Source organism: Rhinolophus hipposideros, assembly GCF_964194185.1.
Source record: "Rhinolophus hipposideros genome assembly, chromosome: 7".
Classification (NCBI taxonomy): Eukaryota; Metazoa; Chordata; class Mammalia; order Chiroptera; family Rhinolophidae; genus Rhinolophus; species Rhinolophus hipposideros.
This window is the reverse complement of record NC_138053.1, coordinates 72,294,615-72,317,458: the sequence shown is the minus strand read 5'-3', so window position 1 is coordinate 72,317,458 and position 22,844 is coordinate 72,294,615. Positions and strand designations below refer to the sequence as shown.

General features: G+C 44.9%; 2 protein-coding genes across 2 annotated transcripts; one reads left to right on the top strand and one right to left on the bottom strand.

Moving 5' to 3' along the window:
* Nucleotides 1-13,052: 13,052 nt before the first annotated feature.
* On the bottom strand, nt 13,053-13,613 carry LOC308499762 (annexin-2 receptor-like; the record flags this gene model as incomplete). Its single annotated transcript, XM_081053581.1, has 1 exon — nt 13,053-13,613. The coding sequence occupies one exon, from the start codon at nt 13,611-13,613 to the stop codon at nt 13,053-13,055; it is 561 nt and encodes a 186-aa protein (XP_080909707.1).
* Nucleotides 13,614-16,928: 3,315 nt separating this feature from the next.
* LOC308499761 (annexin-2 receptor-like) lies at nt 16,929-17,489 on the top strand (the record flags this gene model as incomplete). Its single annotated transcript, XM_081053580.1, has 1 exon — nt 16,929-17,489. The coding sequence occupies one exon, from the start codon at nt 16,929-16,931 to the stop codon at nt 17,487-17,489; it is 561 nt and encodes a 186-aa protein (XP_080909706.1).
* Between the last annotated feature and the right edge of the window lie 5,355 nt (nt 17,490-22,844).

Genomic DNA, 22,844 nt, shown 5'->3' with positions numbered 1-22,844 from the left:
CCTACTATTTCTTCAACATCACTTTCCTTTCCAAAAAAAGTGAATCACACACATTGTTTAGGCAGTCATCAGCTATGGTACTGTGGCTATGTCTCTCCAGGTGGGATAGTGAATGTGGACACTTATGTCATATGAAGCGGGCAGTGCTTAGGTGATGATAGTATAGCTTCTCCAACACTTGTTATCACTTGTTTTGTTGATCACAGCCATTCTAACAAGTGTGAGGTGGTATCTCATTGTGGGTTTGATTTGCATTTCTCTAATAGCGAGTGAAGTTGAGCATCTTTTCATATATCTGTTGACCATGTGTAAGTCTTCTTCAGAGAAATGTCTGTATAAGGATTGTTGTGTTTTTTCGTAGTTGAGTCGTATGAGTTCTTTATATATTTTGGATATCGGCCCCTTATCAGAGTGTTGTTTGCTAGTATCTTCTCCCGTTGGGTCAGTTGCCTCTTTGGTTTATGGATGGATTCTTTTGCTGTGCAGAAACTTTTTAGTTTGATATAATACCATTTGTTTATTTTTGCTTTTACTTCCGTTGTCTTTAAGGTCGAATTCATAAAATCCTCTCTAAACCCAAGGTCCATAAATTTAATACCTATGTTTTTTTTTATGTAGTTTACTATTTCAAGTCTTATACTTAGATCTTTGATACAGTTTGAGTTATTTTGGTATATGGGGACCGATAGCAGTCTAGTTTCATTCTTTTGCATGTGGCTTTCCAATTTTCCCAGCACCATTTAAGGAAGAGGCTTTCTTTTCTCCACTGTATGTTTTTGACTCCTTTGTCCAAAATTATTTGCCCATTATATATGTGGGTTTATTTCTGTGTTCTCAATTCTGTTCCATTGGTCTGTTCTTGTGCCTGTTTCTCTACCAATACCATGTTTTTTTTTGTTTGTTTTGTTGTTGTTGTTGTTGTTATTTTGATTATTGTCACTTCGTAGTATAATTTGAAGTCAGGGAGTGTGGTAACTCTGACCTTGCTCTTTTTTCTCAGGGTTGCTTTGACTACTCGGGGCCTTTTCTGATTCCATACAAATATGGTGATTTTTTGTTCTATTTCTTTTAAAATGCCAATGGGTTTTGATGGGGATTACATGAATCTGTATATAGCTTTGGGTAATATGGCCATTTTAACTACGTTGATTCTTCCAATCCATGAATATGGAATATCTTTCCAATTCTTTGTGTATTCTTCAGTTTCTTTTAATAATATCTTTAGTTTTTAGTGTATAGATACTTCACATCCTTTGTTAAGTTTATTCCCAAGTATTTTATTCCTTTTTCTGCAATTGAGAAAGGAATTGTTTTCTTTTGTTTCTTCTAAAATTTCATTATTAGTATGTAGAATGCAATGGATTTTTGTACATTGATTTCGTATTCTGCAACTTTATTTGTTTATTGTTACTAATAGTTTTTGGGAGGAGTCTTTAGGGTTTCCTATACAAAGAATCATATCATCTGCAAAAAGCAACAACTTGACTACTTCATTTCCAGTTTGGATGCCTTTTATTTCTTTCTCTTACCTGATTGCTCTAGGACTTCCAATACTATGTTGAATAACAGTGGTGAGAGGGGACACTCTTGTCTTATTCCTGATCTTGGAAGAAAAGCTTTCAGTGTTTCACCATTAACTATGATATTAGCTGAGAGTTTGTCATATATTGCCTTTATTATGTTGAGGTACTTTTCTTCTATACCCATTTTCTTAAGTGTTTTAATCAAAATTGGATGTTGTATCTGTCAAATGCTTTTTCTGCATTTATTGATATGATCATATGATTTTTATCCTTTATTTTATTTAGGTGGTATATCACATTGATCAACCCTTGCTCCCCTGGAATGAACCACAGTTGATGGTAACGTATAATCTTTTTAATATATTGTAGTATTTGATTTGCTTGTATTTTGTTTTGGAGTTTAGCATCTGTATTCATCAGACATATTGGTCTGCGGGTGTGTGTGTGTGTGTGTGTGTGTGTGTGTGTGTGTGTGTGTGTATGTCTTATCCTTACCAGGTTTTGGTATCAGGGTATTGTTGGCCTCATAAAATAAGTAAAAAAATATTACATCTTCTTCAATTTATTGGAAGAGTTTGAGGAGGATAGGTATTAAATCATCTTTGAATGTTTGGTAGAATTCACTAGTGAAGCCACCTGGTCCTGAACTTTTGCTTTTGGGGAGGTTTTAGATGATGGTTTCAATTTCCTGACTGTCAATCGGTCTACTTAGATTTTCCAGCTCTTTGTGTTTCAGTCTAGGAAGGTTATATATGTCAAAAAAACTTGTTGATTTCATCTAGATTATTGAATTTGGTGGCATAAAGTCTTTCATGGTATTCTTGTACAATCCTTTGTAATTCTGTGGTGTCTGTCATAACTTCTCTTTCATTTCTGATTTTGTTTATTTGTGTCTTTTCTCTTTTTTCCTTAGTGAGTCTAGTCAGGGGGTTGTCAATTTTGTTAATCTTTACAAAGAACCAGCTTTCTGTTGAATTAGTTTTTTTTCTATTGTCTTTTTGTTCTCTATTTCATTTAATTCTGCTCTAGAATTAAATGAGCAGAAGGTATGCTTCCTTCTGCTAACATTACTTCCTTCCTTCTGCTAACATTGGGTCTCATTTGCTCTTCTTTTTTTAGTTAAGATATAACATTAGGTTGTTTATTTGGTATTTTTCTTGTTTCTTGAAATAGGCTTGTAATGATATATATTTCCTTCTTATTATCACGTTTGCAGCATCCTAAAAGTTTTGATATGTCGAATTTTAATTCTCATTTGTTTCTATGTATCTTTGGCCTCTCTTTTTATTTCTTTTTGACTCATTTGTTCTTTAGTACCATATTGTTTAATCTTCACATATTTCTGGCTTTTCCCACTTTATTTTTGCAACTGATCTCCAATTTCAAAGAATTGTGGTTGTAGAATATGCTTGTTATAATTTCAAGCTTCTTAAATTTGTTGGGGCTAGATGTATGTCCCAGTATATGGTCTATCCTTGACATATGAGGATTTCCTATAGCCGTTGCATTTTTTGTTTTCTGGTAGCTCGGTATCTCCACTGTTTCTTTGCCCTTGTGTTTCTGTCTGTTATTTTAACTTAGCAGTATTCTCTGATGTTTCCCCTCTGTTTCCTCTTTTTTTATGTTATATGTCTCAGTTATGGATTTTTTGTTTGTGGTTACCATTAAGTTTATGTAAAGAAAAGTTTCATATAGACAGTAGTCCTTTTACTTCAGGATGCATCTTATCTCCAATTCCCTTTGCAAATTCAGACCTTTACCCCCTCTTCTGCTATTTTGTTGTTGTTGTCACAAATTATCCCTATTTATCCTGTGAGTTCATTTCTGAGTTGCAGTAGCAAAGGTCTTCTTCTCCTCATTATTTTTATCTTTTACCTCCTTTGACCTTCATGTTGTATTTAAGTATATAGTGCCTGTTCTGTAATTTCCTGCTTCTGTCTGTTAGTCATCTTACTCATAGTTTTGTATCCTTTTGTCTTTTTGTTTCAGGTAAAAATAACCCCCTTTGGTATTTCATCTAATGCAGGCCTTGTGGTGGAAAATGCTCTCTGCTTCTGTATATCTGGAAAGGTCTTTATAATTCTGTAAAGGATAACTTTGTTGATACGTTATTTTAGGCTGGTAATTTGTCTCCTTCAATAGTTGGAATATTTGATTTCACTCACTCATAACTTATAGAGTTTCTGCTGAAAAATCTGATGATACTCTCATGGGCTTTCCTTTACAGGTTACCACCTTCTTTTCCCTGGCTGCCTTGATAATTTTTTCTTTGTCATTAATTTTTCACAGTTTTCTATAATGTGCCTTCGAGGAGGCCTTTTTGGATTGAGATAATTAGGTGTTCTGTTTGTTTCTTGGATTCAAGGATCCAGATCTTTCCGTAGGATTGGAACAGTCTCATTGACTGTTGGTTTGAATAGACTTTCTGTCTCCTTTTCCCTCTCTTCTCTTTCTGGTATGCACATTATTCTTATCTTGCTCTTTCTAATGAAGGATGTAAGGGAGTACAGTTTCACTATAGATACGATGCAAGAAAGAAAAGCAATCCATGAAGAGTAAACATACACAAAAGGACGACATTTCACATTTGTTATTCATTGACGTTAAGTTCCAAAACAGTTTGCATTTGAATGCCTGGACCTAGACCTTTCCCCATCATACATTCTGACTGAAATTCAGAAGATATTTTGACTTAGAAATTGAAAAATAGAAAACCAGAGTGTGAATTGTACTTCTGTCACTGAGCAGCAGTGTGACTATATGCAAAGATAGCCACTTCTCACTTTGGTCATCTGGGTAAGATCTGATGGTATGTTGTTCCACGTAGAAGGGCCATGAGAACTAGTGGACATAAAGTTACCTAAAAGAGCCAGGCACATAGGATGCTTTTTATAAAAGATAAATAGCATGTCTTGAGCAAGCCTCCATCCCCCACCTGTAGTTTCTTTTAAAACAAACAGAACAGTAATTCTATCAATCAACAAAATCAATTAAACTTCGGGAACTCCATCCGACATGATTGGATTTTCCTTTAACCTCATCAGGCCCCGCCTTCTGAAGCAACTTGCACCTGGTGAAGACGTCACCACCCAGCCTTAACATCCTCTGGTTGGACGCCTAAAAACCTGGGAGAGTGAGTATAAATTCAACGGGAAGGGGTCCCTGAAGACCTTTCCTCCTCTCAGCAGTGGAAGCAATGGAACAGAACTTGCCCCACTGTGTGCGCGAGGCCTGGGATTCCGTAGAGGCGTCGCAGGCACTAGATTTGCCTCCAACCTTGAGCTCCGAGGACTCTGGGCCCTGGAAGCTCCTTTTGTACCCTAAGCTGGGCCACTTCACTTGGAATGACCAGGACTTCAACCAGGAACTATATTCTGGTCCCTGCGGGCTTCTGCGCAGGGAATGTCAGCGACACAGGTCCAGAACCCAGAACACATGCAGGCGGGGCACAGAGCTGCCGGACCCGGACGCGACATCCAAGACCCAGGAGCCACAGACGCCCTCAGGAGAGGTGCTGCCGCCCGGGAGCCCAGCCAATGCTCGTCCGCAGCCTTTCTCCTCCGTCTGTCTCCAGGCGCCCGGGACGGGCAACTGGAAACCAGCACCTCGGACGGACCCTTCCGGAGCATCGAGCTCAGGTGCGACCATCTGACCGAAAGCTGGCTGCAGCGGATCTGACACGGGAGGCAGGAAAAACCATAGGCTGCCTTCGTGCCTTTGGCTCCCACAAGTCCCTAGATTTCCTCCGAGACTCTTTATTGGATGATCTTCTGCGACAAATGTTATTACAATAACACGTCTCGATTTAACAATCATGTAAGAAATTGGCCTCTGTAGACATTTGTGAAATTTTTCTTTCACTTACCTAATAAAGTATATAAAAATTCCAACATCCTTCTGTCTCCTGTGCGTCCCTGCTTTGGCTGTTGGGGAAAGGGTGAAGAGGGGCCCCCGCGGACGCCTGACTTTGCGTGTTCTGGGGAGGTGGGGTCTCCGGTACACACCAGGGGCCCAGCATAACTGGTCATCTACTCTGCTGCCTTCGCTGCGTGTTACATCTACACGTTTTGGCCTCCTATGGCCCAGAGCTTCTCTCAACATCAGGCACTTTTCTGAACATGTCCCTCCTCCCGTGGCTCTCCATAAATCTGATTTCGAGAACACAACCCAGCCGACCAGGTGCAAATTCGCTTGGGTGGAGTGGGAAGGCCTTGGTGCCAAGGACGGAGAAATCAGCAATTAGCAACCGGCCCTCTGTAGTGGGGGCTTTCTGTGTTCAGATTCTGGAGTGAGCATTCTACCCTAGCTTCCAATACTTACTCCAAACTAGTGACTTTCCAAGGCTTCTATTACTGACAAAGAAAGAAAATTCAACTGAATAAATTTAAAGACCTAATCGGCTTTATTAAAAGATTCATGAATTGGACAGCAGCATTCCGTCTAGCAATTAGAAGGCCATACTCAGGGGGTGTACAAAATGGAAGGTTTTTATAGAAAGAAGGGCGTGGCAGGGGAATTCTTAGCAAAAGAAAAAGGATTACTTTTAGACCAGGACAGGTGTGGAGTGGGGGAGAACACCAAGGGTTTTACCATGCAAATTGCCTCTTTCCTCTAGGGAATGGGGGTGGGTGGGCATGTGACAGACGACCTTACTGGTTCTTGCCCAGGAAATTCCAGCCTGGTTGATTAAGATTATATTTCTGGGAGAGGCTGAAACTGCAGTTAAATCAGGTATTAAATCTATGTTTGGCATCATGGGCTTTTAGCATAAGTGAGGCCATTCTGGGCCTGTGGTGTTTTCTTTAATGTTACCAAATAAGGTTGAACTCGACATACCTGGGGTTGAAACTAGGCACTTAGAACAATGTCCAGCAAAGTATAAATGCTCAATAAATGTTAACTACAGTTATTCTCAAAATCGCTCTACTACTGTGATTTCTCTGAAGGCAAAATAATTCACAGAGATTGAGCTCACAGCTGTCTAAAAGTTTGGACTTTATCTCCCTCAGGAGCTATTCCTACCATCCCTTCACATCACCTGTCTAGTTTCTGGCATCCCAGCCAATCGCAACCTTTCCCTATTTTTCCTGTTAGGATTTTCCATGCGTCACCTCTGTGGACGTGAATGTTGTGTCTCCACCACTATAAAAACCCTGTCCTGTCCACAGGGAATTGCAAAAAGTGTTCAGTGTTGACATTATTTTGTTGACAGCACCATTACTGCGTGAAAAAGGATATTTGTCTGCAGCAACACCAATTGTTGCTATCACTTGTATGATATGAGTGCCACTCCTTTTCACCGACCAGGTCTCCGCACAGCTAGTTACCATCACATCAGGGTACCATCAAAGGTGGGTCAGATGACACTAGCTGTGCTAGGACCAAGACACTAATGACACAGAGGACCGGTGGGGCCTGCGAAAGGGGGGCTTGGAGCGCTGCCTCAACAGAGGAGCCAGGGACTCGCTCATTTTCTCGGTGGCAATACCACTGCTTTCACCAAGCCTGTCATTTTTGGTTCACAGCACGTCTAATTACACTGATCTGACAGTTTCTAAGTTGCAGGTTCCCCAGTTCCGCTGAGCATAATGTATCTTAGTGCTCCGAGGGCAGGTAGGAGCTGCTCACGGCTTCTGATTAAAGTAAGCCCTTTTGCTAGTAGAGCTGCGCCCAACGCTGTCTTCCCAGGAGCAAGGGAGACAACGGATGGCGCTTTCTGGGTCTTGACAATGCTAGTTGTCTGTGCCGGGGACATCTCTATCATAGGACAGCGTGATTTCTCCGTGGCATTGACTGCTTCCTTTTAGCAAGTTTCAATTTACACATACGTGGGCTGTCTTCCTTGGAGCGAGTCCGTGTTGGCCGGGCCTGAGATCTCTACACGTCATAGAAGTGGAGGAGGGCCGTCAATATGACATCTCAGCCATAGAAAGTCCTGATGTAGGACAAGTAACGGTTTAGCCCTGTCTGCGACTTCTTAGTCCTAGGAAGTCGGTGTTTAGTCCTAGTGTCAGGGCTTAATGGTGCTTTCAACATTTCTGAGTCTCAGCAAGTCCCGATTTAGCAATTCCTTAGGGTAGCAAATCGGGGTTTCTCCCAGGAGGTGATTTCTCAGTCATAGCAAATTCTAGTTTCATAACAGCAAGTCCCACTGGCTCCTCCGTTGAGGCAGCTCTCCAAGCACCTCCTTCGCAGGCCCCACCGGTCCTCTGTGTCATCCGTGTCTGGGTCCTGGCACAGCTAGAGTCATCTGACCCACCTTTGACAGCTATCCGCTCCTGATGGGCAGCTATCCGCTCTTTATACCCATTTGCAGTTCCCTTAGTGGCATTAGACCCAGTTTTTCTTTCTTTCTTTTTTTTTTCTATTATTTCTTTTTTTTTTATCTTTATTAGTTTCAGGTGTACAAAACAATGTAATAACAAAATGTAATAGTTAGACATTTATCATTTCTATCCCTCACACAGTGTCAAACCCCCTCCCCCATCCACTACCCCTCTGACATCGCACACAGCCATTACATTTCCACTGTCTCTATTCCTAATGTTGTACTCCGCTTCTTGTAAATATATATATATATATATATATATATATATATATATATACTATATATATATATGTATATATATAGATTGACATTCATTATTGTTCAGCTTCAGCTTCAGGTGTACAGTGCAGTGATCAGGCATCTACATCACCCCTGAGGTGGTCTCCCTAATGAGACAAGTGTCCATCGGATACCCTACAAAATCTTTACATTATTGATTACATTCCCCAAATTGACTTTAGACCGGCTTTTTCTGTCAGAACACATTTACACCCAGTTGGTGGTTTCTTCATGATGACACCGTTCACTCTGTTAAAAGAAAATACGGAGTTTTGCTTGATCTGAAAACTTCATTGAACAAGAAACAAACTGTTCCTGAACAGGGATACTTCAAAGCCAAGTCTAGTATGAAGCTCAAAGGCAAGAAGTTCTAATGAAGTGAAAATTCAAGGAAGTTACTTAACCCTATAATGATTTGTAATTACAATGGAGAGTTCCAGACGGTATAATTTGCTTATAAGTGATTATCCTTTAACATTTCAGGAACACTCTTTTACAGATTATCAGAAGCTTTTCAAGAAATAACCTAAGTTATGGTATGTTGATGAAATCAGCTAGATTTAGTTTTCCTTAGAGGGCTTAGATGATTTTGCAAGTTGGGGTTTTTTGAAGCCTAGTCTACTTTATTTTTTTATTTTTAATGTAAATTTGTATATTATTTTGTGTAAATTTATGATATTTATTTTCTCAAATATTCTCTCAAAATATTCTCTCAAAATATTTAATTTGTAATCTTTAATACTTTTTAAATTGTTTCATTTTTTAAATTTTTGAATTATTTATTTTATTTTGTTTTTATTGTATTTTTATTTTTATTATATCATTAATTTCATTTACTTTTAATTTTATACTTAATTTATTAATTTTGACTGATTAAAAAATTTGATAAAATAGCATGAATATATAAAAGTTAAACCAAATAGATTAGACACAGAGTAAAACAGAATTTGAAAAAATTTGACAACTTTAAAAAAACTTTAAGTATAAGGAATACGTAAAACTAGAAATTTTATAAATTTTTCATGACAAAAAGTTTAATCTCATAAGATAAATTTAAAATTTAAATTAAATTAAATTTAAAGTTAAAAATTTTAAGTTATCAATAAAGTACACATATTAATGAGTAAAAATTTTAAATAATATTAAATTTTAATAAAATATTGAGTAAACATATTTCATTAAATATTTTAGGTTGAAAAAGTAATATAATCTCAAAAATTAAGTTGAATTACAATTTTAATGAAATGACCACATTTAATTAATAAAAATAGCAAAATAAAATAAATTATTTCAACTTTAAAATTTGAATACGAAAATAATTCAAAATAAATATTTTTTTTAATTTAATAAAAAAATTATAAAATTAAACTAAGTAAAAAATTTAAATATTGTTAATATTTTATACTTTTATACTTAAAATTAAAATAAATGGGAAAATAAATACATAATAAAAATAGATACAATGCTTAAAATTTTTAATAAAATTAAGTAAGATACAAAAATATTTAAATTTTTAATTAAAAACAAAATAAAAATAGAAACCTTTTTAAAGTAAACAGTATTAAAATTTTAATTATTTTACTGAAAATTTACAAAAATAAATTAAGATAAACTATAAACAAAAATGTTCTCTCTTTAAGATGGTATAATTACATATTTATAGTTTTATGACATATTAAGGGTTAATTATAAATGTTATATAATTGTTATATTATTAATGTATTAAAAATAATGTACAAATAAAATTATTTGAATTAAAAAATGAAATAAATTTAATTAACTGAAATTAAACAAAAATAAATTATATTAATTGGTATTTAACTTTTTAAGTTAAATATTTAAAAATTACTTTAGCAAAGTTAATTAAAATAAATACATACAACAATGAATGAATAAATAAAATGATAATATAAGTTAAATAGTCAAATAAATAATTAAAATAATAATTAACAAAAATGCAGGAAATAACTACTACATTAAATATATTAAAAATAAATAGTATATATTAAAATCTTAGGAAATTTAAATTATTATAGTAGTATATGATTTTATTAAGATATAAAGTAGAAGAAAAAATTAAAAATAGAAGCTGAAATATATAAAATAATTATATTTACATATTATTTATACATCATTTTAAAATAGACTCAGCACATAGATCCATCTCAACCTTTACAAATTTTAATTTTCCCCACTCCCCATTCACCTACAGCGGTAGTAATTCAACTAAATGACTTGGTAGAGTGGCTGTTTCTACTTAATAATTTTGTCAAATCACTCCCAAATTATTTGGAATTAATTTCAGAGCTTGTTTTACGAGCTCACACTAGAGTTCTTCATTTAAACGGAATCAAAGCTAATAAGATAGTAGTTCCATTTAAGAAACAACAAATCACACACTTAAATACCCATTCTAAAATCTGACAAGTTGCTATTTGTGGATATTTTGGAATTATTGATAATCACTATCCAAAAAATAAATTGTTTCAATTCTTTCTAAAGACCAGTTGGATTCTCCCTAAGAGATTAAGTCCAGCTCCAATTTCAAAAGCTGTAACAGTTTTTACTGATAGATCTAGTAACGGCATAGCAGAAATTGTGAGTGAAATAAATCAACAAGTCATTCAAATTAATTGTACTTCTGCACAGAGAGCAGAGTTAGTTGCTGTTCTGCCTTACAAGATTATACTGAACCTTTAAACATTGTCTCTGATTCGGCTTATGGAGTTCACACAGTAAAAAATATTGAGATGACGTTATTACTGTCTAATAACTCAAACCCATCTCTCCAGTTTCTTTTTAATCAGCTCCAACAGGTTGTTAGAAACCGACAACATCCATTTTTCATTACTCATGCGCCCACACCTCCTTACCGGGACCACTGACATGTGGCAATGCTGTTGCTGATTCATTAATTGCTAATGTTCTAGTGACTGAGGCAACCCAGTTTCATTCTTTAACCCATACAAATGCTGCTGGCCTTTGGGCTCGTTTTCCTATTACTTATAAACAGGCCAAACATATAGTTCAAACTTGCCCAACCTGCCAAATTCTCAGTGCTTCTCAAGAGTGCCCTGGAGGGGTTAACCCCGGAGGACTGGTTCCTAATGCTATCTGACAAATGGATAGCATTTGATCCCTTCTTTTGGAGGTTTATCTTTTGTTCATGTCACTGTCGATTCCTCCTCTGGTTTTATCTCGGCCAACGCTCAAAGCGGTGAAACTGCTCTTTATCTCTGCTTCAATTTTAAATGATAGCCTTGCTGGATAAAGCAATGTAGGTTGTAGGCCTTTGTTTTTCATCACTTTGAATACTTCCTGCCACTCCCTCTAGGCCTGCAATGTTTCTATAGAAAAGTCATTTGATAGTCTTATAGGAGTTCCCTTGTATGTAACTCGCTGTCTTTCTCTTGCTGCTTTTAGGATTCTCTCTTTGTCTTTAGTCTTTGACATTTTAACTGTAATTTGCCTTGGTGTGGACCTGTTTGGGTTTATCCTGGTTGGAACTCTGCACTCCCTGGGCTTGCATGTCAGTTTCCTTCACCAGGTTAGGGAAGTTTTTGGACATTGTTGCTTCAAATATGTTCTCAATCCCTTTCTCCCTCTCTTCACCTTCTGGTATTCCTATGACGCACATGTTGTTGCATTAGATGTTATCCTAGAGGTCTCTTAAACCATTTTCCTTGTTTTTTATTCTTTTTTCTTTTTGTTGTTCCACTTGGATGATCTCTCCTAACTTGTCTTCTAAGTCACTAATTTGATCCTCTGCCTCATCTAACCTGCTGGTAATTCCTTCAAGTGTGTTCTTTATTTCAGTTATTGTAGTCTTTAGTTCTAACTGGTTGTTCTTTATGATTTCTCTATCCTTCTTTATGTCATCACTAAGCTCCTTAAACATTTTTATCATCAGTGTTCTGAACTCTGTCTCTGATAGGTTGGTTACCTCTATTTCATTTGGTTCCAATTCTGTAGATTTCTTCTGTTCTTTTATTTGAGACATATTTCTCTGTTTCCCCATTCTGGCTGACTCTCTGTGTTTGCTTAGATATATTAGGTAGATCCCCTAGGGTTCTTGGTTTTTGCTGGGTTATGTAGTATGTGTCATTTATATTTGACTTGCATCACTTCCTTGTTCTTCTGTGAGTGTGCTGCAAAGGTGACTATTGCGTTGCGTTATATTGTCCTGTTAAAGTTGATCTCTAATTGCTTTTGGCTTGTCAGTAGGTAGGACTTTCACTGGATCCCCACTCTGATGCCTCCCGGCGGTGTCTCTCTCCAGACATTAGAACAAGTCTTGGCTAAGGCGTGATCGTATAACCCCCGATCTACGCTGGGGAGACCCCAGATGGCCCTTATGCCGTATGATGCGTTATGGAACCCGGGTTTTGGCTGCAAACCATCTTTTGGGACCAGACAGAGAGATATAAGTTGTAAACACAAGGATGGAACAGAGTCCCAGAAAGGCAGTTTCACGGACTCTCTTTCCTTAAGGAAAAGCATGGGAGGAGAGTTGGCTAGGCTGTTGTGGGACCACACCAAAACGCTGGCGGAAAGGCTGAGACACTGTCACCCGGTTTGCACCAGTCAGAGACACAACCACAAAACGCGGTCCCCAGCACTTCAAAGGCCTGGGATCCAGCAAGTGCCGGCAAGAAGCAGCTAGCCTGCTGCCTGAGAGCAACGTCCGGCTGGCAAAAGTAGCCATGGACAAGCGCCGCGCAGGCAAAATCACGGACATATTTTGGTTTCCTGGGCTCGTGGGCGAAGGAGGAAACGGCAAGTCATAAGCGTCCAGAGCTGCAAGGAGAAACTTGAGGAATGAGAGAATCAAAAACCGACCCGGGACACCCAACGGACATCTTAACACGTTTTTATTCCGTAAGGGAGGATCTGTTTCCCGTGGAAAGTTCCCTCAGGGCTCTTTAGCTCCAAGGACTATCCGATAGCAGCCGCATCCAGGTGTAGACAGCGTGCGGAACCCACTGCACGCAGCCTGAGAAAACCCCGCGCAGGCTCCACCAGGCGGCGACTGGAGGTCGGCGGCGCTGTGCCGCGGGCGCGCGCTCCCAGGTCTCGGTGTCCTGCGCGCTGACTGCGGCGTCGGGCGGCCGGGCCTCGGGAAGCTGCTGGAACGCGGTTCGGTCTGCGCTCTCCGCCTCCCCTGCGGGTGTTCCCGGCGTCATCTGTGTCGCCGGCGGCCGGAGGCCGGGACTGGGCCGGGCGGGCCTTGCTTCCAAGGTGCTCTGGGCTCCGGTTAAGAGTCTGTACCGCTGATAGACCGACGGCATCAGCCAAGGAGGACTGGAAAGCAGTCTCCCATTGTAATGACCGCGGTGACATGACGACTCGCCCAGGACGGGGTAGAGGGAGAGCGGCCACGGCCCAGAATCTTCAGAGCTTCGGGCAGAGAGAGGCTGCGGCCCTGGCTCCACGTCAGCGGAATCCCACGCCTCGTTCACAGCGTCGAGGAAATGCTGCTCCATCGCGGAGACCTCGGACCAGGAGGACACTGGCGTTCGCGGGCCGGGGCACGAGGCAGAGTCTGCAGCAGTTCCAGCAGCCCGGGTATTTATGCTCTCCCGCCTCGTGGGCGGATGCAAGCCAGAGATCGCACACCGAGTAATTCAAAACGGAGTTACCTACCACGAAGGACTTCAAAACGGTGTTGCCAGTGACAAATTCAAGGAAATCAGTAGACGCAGTGAAATACGAAAACTGCCTGAGAGCATACATCGCCCGACCACCATTCCGATGGAAAAACGTAGCAGGAGGAAAACAAACCTAAAAAGAATGAAGCCATAGACAAAGTGGACAGAGAACTAACCCTGCAAAGTGAACAGTGAGCTAGCTGCGCAGAAGACACCAGGAAAACCCGGGACGTCGCCACTAATTTCTCTGGACTCATCAGCGATGTCGGTAGCAGCGTAGAGGCCGAGAGGGCAGTGCCTGCAGGTTGATTTCTCAAAGAGCCGTGGTTTCCTCGCGGTCTCTGAGCCGCTAATTTCTGTGGATTCTCTTCAGCGAAGTCGCTAGCGACGTAGAGCCCTAGGGGATAGTGGCTTCACATTGACTTCTCTGAGACCCCAGGATATCCTGGCGGTCTCTGTGCCGCTAATTTCTCCGTTTTATCTTCAGCGATGTCGCCACCAGCGCAGAGCCGGAGAGAGCAGTGGATGTACGTTGATTTCCCGGAGACAGACCCATAGATTGATTCCTCGCCATGTGTGCGCGGGATTTTCCCTGTTTCCACTTCACGATGGGTGATTGCTCCTTTTTCCCTTCAGCGAGGGGGGATCGCTCCGTTCTGGCGTCAGCGACTGGGGATTGCTCCATTTTGGCGTCAGCGAGGGGTGATTGCTCCTTTTTCTATTCAGCGAAGAGAGATTTCTCCGTTTTGTCTTCAACGTTGTCGCTATCAGCGCAGAGCCGGAGAGGGCAGAGGCTGCAGGTCAATATCTCAAAGCCCCATCGTTCCCTCGCCGGGTCCGCGGCTAATTTCTCCGTTTTGTGTTCAGCGATGGATAATCTCACCGTTTTGCCTTCAGCGATGTCGCTCGCTAGCAGCGCAGAGCCATAAACAGCAATGGATGCACGAAGATTTCTTGGAGACCCATCGATACCTCGCGGTGTGTGCACTGGTAATTTCTCCATTTGTGTGTGTGTGTGTGTCTGTGTGTGCGTGCGCGTGCGCGCGCGCAGAGATGGGAAATTCTCCGTGTTTTGAGCTCAGCGACGGAGAAGTCGCGCCAGGGTTGGTAAATCCCGCCAGTATTTGCGCTCGGCGGAGCGAAATCTCGCGGGCGTTTGCGCTCAGCAGCGCGACGCGGAAATCGCGCTGGGATTTGCGCTCAAAGGTTGGGAGAAAGTGCCGGCATTTGCGCTGAACCGCACAGAAATTGTTCCGGAGTTTGCGCTCAGCGGCGCGGAAATCGCGCTGGCATTTTTGGTTAAAGGCGCGATTTGTGCCTGCACGCGCGGCGTTTGCGCTCAGCAGCATGGAAATCGCGCCGGCGTTGGCGCTCAGCGGCGCAGTGGGGAAATCGCGCCGCCGTTTGCGCCTAGCGGTGCGGAAATCGCCAGGGGGCTTGTGCTTGCACCCATGACATTCGCCTTCGGCGCCGGGAAATGGCGCTGGCGTTTCCGCTCAGCTTCATGGCAATGATACCGCGCCGGCGTTTGCGCTCCACGGGCGGGGCGCGGCAATCACGCCGGCGTTAGCGCTCAGCGGCGCGGAAATCCTGCAGGCATTTGCGCTTACCCGCGCGGAAATCGTGCCGGCATTTGCGCTCAGCAGCTCGGGAATCGCGCTGGCGTTCGCACTCCGCGGTGGGGAAATGACACCGGTGTTTGCGCTCAGCGGAGCAGCGGGGAAATCGCGCTGGCGTTTGCGCCTAGCGGCGCAGAAATCGCCCCGGGGTTTGTGCTTGCGCCCGTGGTATTTGCGCTCCGCGGCGGGAAAATCGCGCTGGCGTTTGCGCTCCGTGGCGGGGAAATGGCGCCAGGGTTTGCGCTCACCGGCTCTGAAGTCGCACCGGGGTTTGAGCTTGCACTCGCGGCGTTAGCGCTCAGCGGCCCGGAAATCTCGCAGGCATTTGCGCTCTGCGGCCCGGACATCGCGCGGGCGTTTGGGCTCAGCAACTTGGAAATCGCGCCGTCGTTGGCGCTCAGCGCCGAGGAAATCGTGACGGGTTTGTGTTTGAGGCGCGGAAATCGCGCAGACTTTGTGCTCAGCGGCTCGGAATACGCGCCGGCGTTCGCGCTCAGCGGCGGGAAAATGTCGGTTTGCGCTGAGCTCGGGGAAACGGCACCGGCATTTGCGCACAGCTAGGGGGATCTTGCTGGGGTTTGCGCTCAGCAGCGGTGTAATCGCGACATGTTTGACTCATACGGGGGTAATGTCTCTGTTTTGTGCTCAGCGGGGGTGTAGTTTCTCCGTTTTGCGCTCAGCGGTAATTTCTCCGTTTTGCCTTCAGCGATGTTGCTAGCAATGCAGAACCAGAGAGCAATGGATGCACGACGATTTCTTGGAAACCCATCGTTTTCTCTCTGTTCGCCGTTTATTTCTCCGTTTTGTCTTCATCGATGTCGCTGACAGCTAGAGCAGGAGAAGGCAATGGATGCGCGTTTTGATTTCTTGGAGAACCATGGATTCCTCGCCTGTGTGAACCGGTAATTCTCCGAGTTTTGTGCAGAGATGGGTGATTCCTCCGTGATGTGTGCAGAGATGGGTAATTATCAGTTTTGTCTTCAGCCATGTCGCCAGCACAGCAGGGCCTAGAGGGCAATGGGTGCAGGTTGACTTCTCAAAGCTCCACTGTGTGCTGACGGCCTCCGCATCGCTAATTTCTCCATGTTTTCTTCAGCCTTGTCGCTAACAGCGCAGACCCCGAGAAGACAGTGTCTGCACTTCGTTTTCTCTGAGAAGCGCGGTGTCCTGACGGTGTGTGCCCCGGTGGTCGTGCTCTACTCCTTGTCCAGTTTGCTTACGGCTGATTCCTTTTCGGTATGTTTTCCTCCTGCTACGTTTTTCCATCGGAATGGTGGTCGGGCGATGTATGCTCTCAGGCAGTTTTCGTATTTCACTGCGTCTACTGATGTCCTTGAATTTGTCACTGGCAGCACCGTTTTGAAGTCGTTCGTGGTAGGTAACTCCGTTTTGAATTACTCGGTGTGCGATCTCTGGCTTGCATCCGCCCCCGAGGCGGGAGAGCATAAATACCCTGGCTGCTGGTACTGCTGCAGACTCTGCCTCGTGCACGGCGCGAACGCCAGTGTCCTCCTGGTCCGAGGTCTCCGCGATGGAGCAGCATTTCCTCGACGCTGTGAACGAGGCGTGGGATTCCGCTGACGTGGAGCCAGGGCCGCAGCCTCTCTCTGCCCGAAGCTCTGAAGATTCTGGGCCGTGGCCGCTCTCCCTCTACCCCGTACTGGGCGAGTCGTCATGTCACCGCGGTCATTACGATGGGAGACTGCTTTCCAGTCCTCCTTGGCTGATGCCGTCGGTCTATCAGCGGTACAGACTCTTAACCGGAGCCCAGAGCACCTTGGAAGCCAGGCCCGCCCGGCCCAGTCCCGGCCTCCGGCCGCCGGCGACACAGATGACGCCGGGAACACCCGCAGGGGAGACGGAGAGCGCAGACGGAACCGTGTTCCAGCAGCTTCCCGAGGCCCGGCCGCCCGACGCCGCAGTCAGCGCGCAGGACACCGAGACCTGGGAGCGCGCGCCCGCGGCACAGCGCCGCCGACCTCCAGTCGCCGCCTGGTGGAGCCTGCGCGGGGTTTTCTCAGGCTGCGTGCAGTGGGTTCGGCGCGCTGTCTACACCTGGATGCGGCTGCTGTCGGACAGTCCTTGGAGCTAAAGAGCCCTGAGGGAACTTTCCACGGGAAACAGATCCTCCCTTACGGAATAAAAACGTGTTAAGATGTCCGTTGGGTGTCCCGGGTCGGTTTTTGATTCTCTCATTCCTCAAGTTTCTCCTTGCAGCTCTGGACGCTTATGACTTGCCGTTTCCTCCTTCGCCCACGAGCCCAGGAAACCAAAATATGTCCGTGATTTTGCCTGCGCGGCGCTTGTCCATGGCTACTTTTGCCAGCCGGACGTTGCTCTCAGGCAGCAGGCTAGCTGCTTCTTGCCGGCACTTGCTGGATCCCAGGCCTTTGAAGTGCTGGGGACCGCGTTTTGTGGTTGTGTCTCTGACTGGTGCAAACCGGGTGACAGTGTCTCAGCCTTTCCGCCAGCGTTTTGGGACAACACCAAACCTTTCGTTGATCACGACCAAACCTTTGGTTGAACACGAGTTTTCTTGGTCGCGCTTGGGCTGGGTGGTTTCTCACAGGCCTGATGTCTATGGCTCCGCGTGTATCATTTTCCAGGGCAACAGCTTTCCTTGCACTGAAACCGCCAATTTCTCATCACTTTCGTTAGCAGTGGGGGTCAAGTCCCAGCTCTCAGTGGCAGCACCCCTCTGTTCTCCTTACTGACTGGGTCCTTGTACCGCTGGTGTCCCCGGACGGGTCTCCCAGTCCCAGCACCGTGACTGGCACCGAGCCCGTTCCCGTCGTTAGCACTTCTGCCTGTTGCGCGGAGCAGGCGCTATAGGGGCCACAGAACTATGTTTGCATTCATTTCCGTGTTTTCTCTATGGCGACACCGTTCACTCCTCCAAACAGGCTGCTTCTCAGCCGTCCAGTTAGGGCTGGAGAAGGACAAGGTTCTGGGATCAGCTCAGTGTCAGCGTCTTGTCAGCAGGGCTTGGATGAAGAGCACCAGTCAGCTCTCCCTCGGGCACCTTCTCTAGTATAATAATAGACGGGGCGGCTCTCCGTGGCTTGGGCCGGCATATTTATGGCCGATGTCTCTTTTCTTTCATCAATCAGGATGTTTTTCTGATTTCAAAGGCAAATACAGAAAGTTACTATTGAAAAGACTCCGTTTATTTTAGTATTTCCAAACGTGGTAAAAACAATGTGAAGCACAAGAATATTTTGATAAGACAGAATCTTTGTTTCTAGCAAGATTACAGTAAAGGTAAAGGAAACACTTTTATAATCTTTTATAAAGAGCAGACCGATCATCTAATAAGTTTTTTTATATTAGCAGAGAAAATTAAACTCTAGTTTCGTATATCTACATTCTTGCGCTCATTTAAAAAAAAACCTTTATAAATACAACTGTTGAATTTTGGCTATCTTTGACTCCACAACGTAAATCTCCCCACCCCAAGACTATTGCTTGTTTATATATCCATTTAGTTTCTGTCTTTTTCTGTCTCTAGAATAGCCATTTTACTTTAGGGCAAAATTACTCTTTTCTTTAACTAAAACAAACACTGTACATCTTGAACTCTTCACATAAAATCACATCGCATTTACCCTCCCCCCCATATGTCCTATACAAAGTTGCTTATCCTCGCTCTTCTTTCCTTCTTTCCGGTGATTTGTGTTTAGATTTTGATTATAAACATTACCTATTACCAACCTTTACTTTCCATTGAAAACTAGGAAGCAAGCAGTTGTGACCCGTCATATATTAGCATTCTCTATTAGACTAGCACATTTATGATACAAATTATTAGTACATTTACAGTACAAATTATAAAAATGTATCATTTTCAGACATATGCTTTTCATAGTATAATTGCTTTTAATGTGGAAAAAGACATGTTTGCCAGTAAACCTAAATACCTTTGTCCTGTGTAAAAAATTAAGAAGACAAAGCAGATCGACTTAAACTTATGTTTAGCATAATACTGTAGTACACCTGTGTCATGCAGGGTGTCATGCGGGTTGTCAGCTCTCGCTCCCCACATAAGAATGCAGGACTTGGTGAGGCCAAAAAGGAACGCCCACGGAGCCACAGGTAGGGGAGTCATGCCACTATATTCTCTATGGTGGCTGGGCTAGAGACACAGGAAGCAGGAGCCACAAGATCAGCAACCCCCCTTCCGCTTCTCTGCCAACCAACCTCACATGCTAATTGCAATCCGCTCTTGCTAGCTCAGCCACCATCTTCTTGCTAAAACCCATTTTCTGCTAGCGTAGCCAGGGCAGTTACATTAGTGACCAATGGCTCACTGGTTAGAGCTGACGGCCAACTAGCCACAGCTGATGGCCATCTGATCACAGTTGATGGCCATTTACTACCTGAGCCAGCACCTTTCTATGTGAGGCCGAGAGCCTGGAAACTGCTTTTTGGGGCTTTGTCCCACACTCCACCCCTACAGGGTCTCACCTCACAATCTATGTGACAAGCATCTTCCACGAGGGGCCCTATGCGAGGAGCCTGGAGGTGAATGCAACATCCTGGACAGAGCCAGGGTCTCTGGGCATTGCCAGGGTTTCTCGGCACCACAAGTCTTTCTGGGCACAGCCAGACTTCCTGGGCTTCTTAGGGTACCACCAGTCTCCCTGGGCACAGCCAGGGCCTCTCAGGGCACTGCCACTCCCTGGGCACAGCCAGATTTTCTGGGCTCAGCCAGGGTTCTCAGGACACTGCCACCCAATCTGGGCACAGCCAGACTTCCTGGACTCAGCCAGGGGCTCTCAGGGCTCTGCCACTCTTCTGGGCACAGCCAGAGTTCTTGGCTACAACCAGGGTTTCTGAGGGTATCACACTCTTTCTGGGCACTGCCAGACTTCCTGGGCACAGCCAGGGTTTTCTCAGGGCACCACCAGTCTTTCTGGGCATAGCCAGACTTCCTGGGCATAGCCAGGGTTTCTCAGGGTACCACCAGTCTTTCTGGGCACAGCCAGGGTTGTCAGGGCACAGCTAGGGTTTCTCAGGGCACCACCAGTCTTGCTGGGCATAGCCAGACTTCCTGGGCACAGCCAGGGTTCTCAGGGTACATTCAGTCTTTCTGGGCACTGCCAGACTTCCTGGGCACAGCCATGGTTCTCAGGCACAGCCATGGTTCTCAGGGCACAGCCAGGGTTTCTCAGGGTACCATCAGTCTTTTTGGGCACTGCCAGACTTCCTGGGCACAGCCAGGGTTTCTCAGGGTACCACCAGTCTTTCTGGGCACAGCCAGGGTTCTCACATATTCTAAACAGGGGCTGGTTGAGACACAGGAAGAAAACACCGGCCTATACTCCAACAATGGGTCTTCCTGCACCAGTCTTGCTGGCAGCAGGGCAAGACAGGAAATAAACATCCGCCAGTTCCACTACATGGTGGTATGTTTCCAAGCAAACAGTCAAGTGATCTATTAAATTAGGGATGGAAGGCAATTCCCCATAGTCCATAGTCATTCACCAGGGCTGTGCACTGGCCCCGCAACGTGTGCCCTCTCCGCAGGGCAAGGGCTCCAAGTCCTCCCCAACCTGGGGCTGAGGGTCTAGCAAGCCCTTCCCAGCCCACAGGACCGTTGTTTGTTCTGGCCCATGCTTGTCGGAGAACCGTCCATGGCTTCCCACCCCTCCACAAGGGTCAGATCTCAGGCAGCTTCTCCTCCAGGTCTTCCTGAGACTGAGTGTTCATATGCACAAACTGCTCCACCGCCCTTCGCCGAGCTTTGGCTGGCACTGTACCCTGCTCCCTGCACCATATGTCATTCCTGGTCTCTGGTCCTCCTCCCCACCTAAGAACGCAGGACATGGTGAGGCCAAAAAGGAACACCCACGGAGCCATAGATAGGGGAGTCATATCACTATAGTCTCGCTGGAACCTGGGTTGGAGACACAGGAAGCAGAGGCCACATGATCCGCAACCCGGCATCCACTTCTCTCTGGCAACCAACACCACTTGCTAACTGTAATCCGTTCTTGCTAGCTCAGCCCCCAACTTCTTGCTAGCCCCCATTTGCTGCTAGCGTAGTCACCACAGTTATATTAGTGGCCAATGGCTCTGGTTACAGCTGATGGCCAACTAGCCACAGCTGATGGCCATCTGATCACAGTTGATGGCCATTTACTACCCGAGCCAGCACCTTCTACGTGAGGCCGAGAGCCTGGAAACTACTTTTTGGGGCTTTGTTCCTACAGTCCCTATCTCCACTCTTCCTCACTTCCATGGCTTTAGTGGGCTGCACGGGCACAGGCAGTTCCCCACCACCATCACGCTTCCTGGTGTCTTCCCAATGGGGCTGGTTCAGACTCAAGCATTTGGCTCCCTCTTTTCAGGGTCCTGGAACCGTGCTTTGCACGCAGCTGGGATCCCTTAGCTCTTTTGGTAGTAGCGCTGAGTCCTCTTGTTTTGTTTTTGTTTAGTCATTTGTTTCCTAAGTCCGAAATTCCCCCCCTGGGCGTTTTTCTGGGTGGCAGCACTGGTCGTTTCTCCAGGTCAGAACACCGTCCCTTGCATCAACCGTCTTATAGGCCCAGCACTACGCTGGCACGGAGTCCCAGGTGTTCTCGTGAGCACTTTCGCTTGTGGCGCAGAGCCCGCGCCACTGCTGTCAAGAAAAATGTTTACAGAAGTGTGGCAACACCGTGGCGTTAACACCGTTCGCTCCTCCACTCCGGCGACTTCACGGAGCGGGCTGTTTCCGGGTTTCTCATCAGGACATTAGGCAGCACCTCGTACTCAGCGGCTTCTGTGTTGGGACTTGGCTCCTAGGACCAAAGAGAATGCTTCTGGTTGGCGGAGCCCACGGGTTCTTTGTTAAGTCGCTTTCTGGTTCCTAGCATTTGTCCCGTCTTTTCAGCACAGAACCCCGCTTTTGCACGCAGCTGGCGATCCCATCGCTCTTTAATTAGTAGCTCTGAATCCTCCTGTTTTCTTTCGTTCTATGTTCCATACACACAAAAGCCCGAAGTTGCACCGACCGAATGGGCACTCTCAAAGCGGCAGCAGTGGTCACTCCTCCGGGTCCTAACGCCACTGCTCTGTCCTAGCACCGAGTCCCAGTACCGGTCGCTAGCACTTTCCTTGCACCGAGCGGGAGGTTTTGCTGCGAAGAACGTTTCCTTCATTGCGCCGCGATTTGCTTTTCTCGCGAGACACGGTTCCCTCCGGCAATGGGACAGTTTCCCAGAGAAGGCTGTTTTTCGGTTTCTCGTCGGCACTTTCGCGACCAGCGCCTGTCGGGCGGTTTCAGGGTTACGACGTTGCTCCTACTACCACCACAGAGAGCAATTGTTTGGGGCGGAGAATTTAGGCTCGCTGTTAGGACACTTTCTGTTTCCTAGATCCTTCGGTTCTCGGATCGGTCTTTCCGGGGTGTTAGAGAACAGTGATACGCACCCAGTTGCCGAAACCTTAGCACTTTTTGTAGTAG